Raw genomic sequence first — 7,816 nt, forward strand, 5'->3', positions numbered from 1 at the left:
AGGAAGGCATCTTGGTGGGTGGATGCTTCTAAATGAAACTTTCCTGCAGCACTTAGACATTACAAAGAAGCAGCGAAATTAGACAATTCTACACAGCAATCAAGGATAAAGAAAGAAAATATAGAAAAGTACAAAACCAAGACAAAATAAACATAAACAAACTACATTTATTAGCTACGATTCACATACAAACTCATTCTACTGCTCGACATTTTCAATTTATTGAGCTAACAACCAGAACTTTGAACAGAATCTTGACTGCTAACTGGTAGATTCTATACGTAGATAAGTGTTGAATGATTAGAAAAATGAATATTTTATAGCTAAATTTGATATCTGCTGACTGCATGCACAGACAGAGAACGTAATTATTCAGTCATTGACCTACATAGAAACAACTCCTGGCTTTTCTGCCACTCGACACATGAAATCTGAGAACATGACTTTGGATCTGTCAGTAGATATGTTCACTGAACCGCGCCAGCCTTCAGTTTCCGTCTTCCAAATTCACTCACAAGGCGTTGGTCGGCCCCAGGCAATAGAAGAAGATACTTGCCCAAGGTGCAATGGAGAGGGACTGAACCCGGAATCATGTTGTTGGGAAGCAAGCTTCGTGTCAATTTATTACGGCCGTGTCTAACGACTACTTTAATTGATTGATGAAAATATTACACCATTGTAAAGAAACCGTTTCTGCCAGATGAATTCATGAACATTAAAATCGTGAATTCTTCTGACGAAAGCGATTTCTTTACAGTGATGTAATGTGTTCATTACTCCAATAAGGAGTCGTAAGAAACGGCCGTAATGAATTGACACCTGTACCTCTCCCGTTACTCATTTACATTTTATTCACCTGTCCTGGAATCTGCTCTTCGTAAACATTATGGACCGCATTTATATATAATATACATGTCTGAGGCGCTCAAGAGCCGATTTCTTCACTCAACTGGGTTTAATTGTCTGCATACTCTGCAAGAATATCATTCGGCCGGTTCTAAGGTACAAAGTTCGATATTTACTCAGTAGTGTTGTGTGTGTATATTATTCCTACCTAACGAGGTGTCTCAATTCAAGTACCTGATTCAACAGAATGTTATTTATATTTTATATACATATGTGTATACTACGTACGTGCGTATACACACATACATACATACATAAATACATACACAATTATATATGTATGTATAAATATATATGTATTATATTTATATATATAAGCACAGAGACACACACATAATTATAGAGCTCTCTCTATCCCCAAATATATATATATATATATATATATATATACCGGAGTAAACACATAAATGTGAAACAAGGTGGAAATACTGTCCGATGCACGGCAACGGGAAATTCAGAGTAACGGGTTTTGTTGAATTTTCTGCTGCTTTAAATAAAGCATATATATATATATATATTTCAATAGCATCATTCATTGACGGATTCTTCGATTATTCCGATGATATCAAGCAAACAAGTTGCCATTTTCAGGTGATATTTAACAAATAACCACATTGGTATGGAGCGAATTTTAATCAACCCGCTTGATAACTAATTCAGAACCACAAAGCGAATTTGCTAAAAGGAAAGTTGAATTGAAGAGTATATGAGTTAGATTTCGAAAGCAGAAATCAGAACCTACAGAAGGTAGACAGATCACCATCCTGATTATTTATGGGACCAGAGCGGACCGTAGTAAACATTCTACAATAAGAAATAAAAGGAGAAGAGAGAAAAGAAAGGAAATGAACGAAACCGTGGATATACAATTTACATTGGATAGGGTACTTAGGTGTGTATATGTCCAAATATATGCAACTGCCTATGTATACACAGACACACACACACATATATGTATATATATATATATATATATATATATATATATATACATACATATGAAGAGAAGATTTCATTGTTTTACATCATTTATTCCTTTGGAATAATATCAGTGAAATTTTCGAAACATGTGTCGGAAGTAAAAGTATTTGAATTATACCTGCGTTAAACTCCATTTATATATATATATATATATATATATGTAATATATTAGAAGAAATAAGGTATCAGAAATCTGGATGGTTTTAAATTTACAGATTTTTATTAAAACGTCACATGTTCTTATAAGTTATATTATAGCGCTTGCATCTACTCTAGTAGACTCTCCAGATTTGGAGACTCTCAAATCTGGAGAGTCTACCAGCGTAGATGCAAGCTCTATAATAGGATTTATAAAAAACATGTGATATATTAGTAAAAATCTGTAAATATAAAACCATCCAGATTTCTGAGTACCTTATATAATACCTGTATATCACATCAAAACGTTCTAACATATATATATATATATATATATATATATATATATATATATATATATATACATACATATATAACAATATCCACACACAATGTACACACGTAAACTTAATCAACGTATGTACAAACACACGCGCGTGCGCACACGCAGATACTTCCCCCACACACAAACGCTCACTGAAATGTTCGACACCTGCAGAAATCGTGCGTGAACTTAAATGTCTCTAATGGCGATTTTCACACTAAAATCTCCTTTTCAAGTATTGCTTTTAATCAACATTTTCCGCTATTTCATGTACAAATTTTCTCTTCTTAATCGATATATTCTTACCAATTCTCGGTGTAGCTGGTGGACATTTCTCTGATCAAATGGGTGGTGGAAGTAATCTCTTATGTCTACCTAACGATCCCATTTGGGCCAATTATCTTATAGAGGTCGAAAAAGCCAGTGACATATTCGCTGGTGAATATCAGTTATCGACTTACATCTTTATATATAAAACTGAAGTTGTGTGTGTGAGAGTCTGTCTACTCCGATTTAGATTCCTAACTACTCCCACATTTTGCGGTTCAGTTTAACCAAAACCGGGTATCTTATAGTCGTGATTCATATCGAGCCCTTCTGGGTATTAGCGCGCGTCTACAATGAGTCTACGATTAAAAAAAAATTATCATCATTTTTCCGCATTTTAATGCGTTTTTTGCTCGGTTTATATAAGGGAAGTAACTCTCTAAAAATGCTTATATAGTTATTTCCCTTACAAACCCGAGCAACGCCGGGCGATACTGCTAGTTCGAAAATAAAAACATGATGCATTTCTATGATGGTACGTCCATAGTGTTACAGACAGTTTGGTGGACAATACTTTGAAGATGTCGACGGTAGATGCAATAATACGTATACTCTTTTACTCTTTACTCCTTTATTTGTTTCAGTCATTTGAGTGTGGCCATGCTGGAGCACCGCCATTAGTCGAGCAAGCCAACCCCAGGACTTATTCTTTGTAAGCCTAGCACTTATTCTATCGGTTTCTTTTGCCGAACCACTAAGTTACGGAGACGTAAACACACCAGCATCGGTTGTCAAGCGATGTTGGGGGGTACAAACACAGAAACACAAACATATACACAGACACATGCACACATATATACGACGGGCTTCTTTCAGTTTCCGTCTACCAAATCCACTCACAAGGCTTTGGTTGGTCCGAGGCTATAGTAGCAGACACTTGCCCAAGGTGCCACGCAGTGGGACTGAACCCGGAACCATGTGGTTAGTAAGCAAGCTACTTACCACACAGCCACTCGAAGCCATCATTTATTTTCTGTGACAAGCAAATGGTATGGTGGCTCAACGTGTTTAGAGATTTTAAGCAAACAACTTGCAAGCGTTACCAGTTGAAAGTTCTGCACACCGAATACTAGTTTATTGTGTCATCAGTAGAGAATGCGCGCCGTTTCAGAGCCTTCCTCTCTACGGGATCATTGCGCCGCGCCTCACTGAAATGAAGGTCAGCTTGCTAGATCAGCTGATTATCAATTTTCGTTCAATATTCTTCTAGCCATTGCTCATATTCTCTTTTTAACCAAATTCAGCAGTTTGCCTTCTCTACTGTAGTCTGGATATAACTCATGATGGTTGATGTTTTACGATGAGCCAAGCCCGGCAACAACAGCAGCCGCCTCACGCTGTGTGGAACGAATCGTCAATATGGACAATCATTTCAAAGTTATCAATTATTTGACACGAGTAAAAGTATTGATCCTCTTACCAACTATTTATTAAACCTATATCTACACAACCTTTCGATCTCTCTAGACCAGTGGTTTTCAACCAGGATTCCGCGGAACCTTAGGGTTCCGCCAGTACAGTCCTGGGGTTCCGCAAGAAGTTACAAAACTGCTAAAATCGGCAGTAATTTTTAATTCTCCTGTGCAGATATGTGTGCATAAGACTATTAAATTACTGCACAGGGGTTCCTCGAGCCAGTGGAATGTTTCCTTGGGGTTCCGCTCCAGCAAAAATGTTGAAAAGCACTGCTCTACACAATATGGAGATGGCCTTATAATCGGAGCACTTAACACTCATATATTCGAACTTTTCTTGAAATACTAGGGTGCAGGGAAAACAAACGAGATCACCTGGAAATATAGCCTAACTTATAGGTGCAGGAGTGGTTGTGTGGTAAGTAGTTTGCTTATCCAAGCCGTCCAAAAATTTTTGGACGGCTTGGGTGACCGAGAACGTGTGGACACGGTCTGCTCAAGTAGTCCGTTATGGCCTCCGCAGGTGGCTGCGGAGGTAGTAACGGAAAACATTTTGTCAGAGGTCACAGCGACCTTTGACAAGAAAGAATTTGCCTTCCTCTTTGCAGGACCCGACTTGTCGTTGCAGAGTTGTCTGCAGGCGGCAAGTCACTTTGCTTGGAGGACCTGGCTAGGAGAATTGTTGTAAATCTATGTGCTGCCCTTGTGGCAAATTAAATGAAAGAAAGTAGCTTGTAAGAGGTTTTAGTGCCTCCTTCTTGTAAGAGGTACGAAACCTCATATTGATTTTTAAAAAAAGAAGAAAAAATGTTTTCGAGAAAAATCCAATCGGCGGGTGTTGGGTTTCGTCTCATTTATTCATTATATTTCATTTTCATTCATTAATGTGTTTGTCCAGCCCGCAAAGCCCTTTGTACTGTCTATATGACAAATTTTATGAAATAAAGTAGTTTGCTTACCAACCACATGGTTCCGGGTTCAGTCCCACTGCATGGCACCTTGGGCAAGTGTCTTCTACCAAAGCCTTGTGAGTGGATTTATTAGACGGAAACTGAAAGGAGCCCGCTATGTATGTATATATGTGTCTGTGATTGTCCCTCCACCATCGCTTGACAACCGATGCTGGTGTGTTTACGTCCCCATAACTTAGAATAAGTACTAGGCTTGCAGAGAATAAGCACTGGGATCAATTTGTTTTACTAAAGGCGGTGCTCCAGCATGGCCGCAGTCAAATGACTGAAACAAGTAAAAGAGTAAAAGAGTAATTCCTACAGTTTTAATGTAGCACGAACCAAATCGGCAACACCAAAGAGCATCAAATACAATGAATTATCTCGCTCAACTACTTAAACATAACATACTCGAAGAAAACAAAAATTCTAGGAGTTACACACATTTCCTATACAACATTTACAAGACACATAAAAGACAGAGTAAAGACAGCAAAGCGACTTTGGTGCAAACAGAGCAATATGGTGATCCGTCACACTAGATTCATAATTTATGTTCGAGTCTGTACAATGGTTCTCAGATAGACGAAGAGTAGTTACTGGGGGGGGGGGATTTGTGGCCGGTAGCTCAACGTCTGAACAATTATCTGCATGCTATGGGAATGCTCTATCAGAGGTAATCTGGGAATATACAACAACTTCAAGAACAAGAATAACCTGAAAATGAAATAGAAGTATGGAATCTAGTGGCAATGCGAGGATTGAGAATTGTGATTCGCAGTCTTTTCAGGAAAACTTGGAACTAATTCCTCCGAGGGAATTGAAACCGATGAGTCAGTTACGACTCGTGAAATTACTAAAGTATGTTAACCCTACAATAAGCATGTCATATAAAATTATCAATTCTAGTATATGCACAAGGCCTGAAATTTGGGGGAGGGGTAAGTCGATCACATCGACCCCAGTACGCCACTGGTACTTATTTCATCGATCCCGAAAGGATGAAAGGCAAAGTCAGCCTCGGCGAAATTTGAACTCAGAACGTGAAGACAGACGAAATGCCGCTAAGCATTTTGCCCGCCGTGGTTACGATTATTCCAGCTCGCCGCCTTTGTCATAAAAAATAATACCTGAGTGATGTTGAAAATATAGCATTTAAGGTAGTATATCATGCATCGAATGGCTATATTTCTCTTTGATATCATTCGCTATGATACCCATATTTCCAGTTCTTCTTGGCTCTCACACTCTCCCACTCTAGCGGAGCTGGCATTGAAGAAAGATATCCATGTACGATATTTGTTGAGTTTTGTTGTATGCAAAGAAAAGGAACACTATATTTTAAAATTAGATATCACTTTATTTCAGTATATAGATATATAACGATAAACAAAGCCTTACATAGTGTTTTTCAAGAATTATTCGCTGAGATTTACATCGTTCTGCTTGGATATCATTCTCGTTTCGAATACTTTTCTAAAAATTATATTGCTGCTTATTTTAACCATAAGCATAAATTGAATAAAATATCATGAAACAAAATTACGTAATTATAAACTTTTCTTTGATATTATCACATGCAATTTTCCCATATACATTTTCAAATTGAAACGGATTCAGTTATGTTCTATTCAGTATTTACTGCACACAACACAGCTTAATTCTTGGCCATTGACATACGGTGGACATGGCAATGAACCACAAACACCCTGAACGAAATACAATAAAGCTCCATTTTCGTTTCTGTAACCTGCTGGATCAGCTTCTGGTGCATGGTCAACGCATACATACTCTTCTCGGCCCTTGTGATCGTTGTGGGCTGTCATTAAATAACCGTAATACTCAATCGTCCAGCCAGGGTAACAGCGTGTTCTGGCTGGTAACATCATAACAACAGCAGGTTGTCGTGTCAAACAGACAGCGCACGGAACGTTGTGATCCTGAAGAGTTTTAGCGTTAGCTAAAGAAAATATATTAGCAACTGTTATCTCATATTCGCATCCATATATCTGAGCGGCCACTTCAAGCTCTGTAGTATAATTGGCCCAAATCGGATCATTTGGTAGACATAAGAAATTACTTCCACCACCAGGTTGGTCAAAGAACTGCCCACTAACCACACCTGGAAATAGTAAGAATGTATACCAAATTTATTAATGAAAATTTATATATGAAATGACATTGATAAAAATTTATGTTTGTATCTCATAACCTACCCGAATCTTATGTATATGTTAGGGGAACAGCAGAAGAAACAGAATATTTGTAACGAAAATATCAAAATTATGGAATATTGTATATAGTAAAGACTATCATACAACCATGATACAAACCTGAATTCATATGGAAACAACGGGTTTACGATTAACAATTTGGGATCCTAGGATGTCCTACATGCAAGAATCAGGAGAATTGAATGCAACATGTTGATGAATCTCTCTATTATCATGTTATTTTCTATAGTTTTTCCACGTATTATTTGATAGGACACATCTCCACTGCAAATAGTATAAGTAGTATACCATCGATAAAAGTTTCGTTAGTTTACGGGGGTTAATTTAATTGGTCAAGAGATAAAAAAAAAATGGTCGGTATACACTATGAACAAATACAACATAGGCGCAGGAGTGGCTGTGGGGTAAGTAGCTTGCTTACCAACCACATGGTTCCGGGTTCAGTCCCACTGCGTGGCACCTTGGGCAAGTGTTGTATACTATAGCCTCGGGCCGACTAAAGCCTTGTGAGTGGATTTGGTAGACGGAAACTGAAAGAAG

General features: G+C 37.9%; 1 protein-coding gene across 1 annotated transcript in view; it reads right to left on the minus strand.

The window, feature by feature from the left end:
• Nucleotides 1-6,381: 6,381 nt before the first annotated feature.
• Nucleotides 6,382-7,816, minus strand: part of LOC115221350 (short-chain collagen C4) — a 20,157-nt gene continuing 18,722 nt past the window's right edge. Inside the window, exon 4 of the mRNA XM_029791528.1 lies at nucleotides 6,382-7,164. Coding sequence (XP_029647388.1) covers nucleotides 6,674-7,164 — 491 coding nt within the window. The 3' untranslated portion in view covers nucleotides 6,382-6,673. The remainder of the gene's footprint in view (nucleotides 7,165-7,816) is intronic.

This window comes from Octopus sinensis, linkage group LG18 (genome assembly GCF_006345805.1).
Source record: "Octopus sinensis linkage group LG18, ASM634580v1, whole genome shotgun sequence".
NCBI lineage: Eukaryota > Metazoa > Mollusca > Cephalopoda > Octopoda > Octopodidae > Octopus > Octopus sinensis.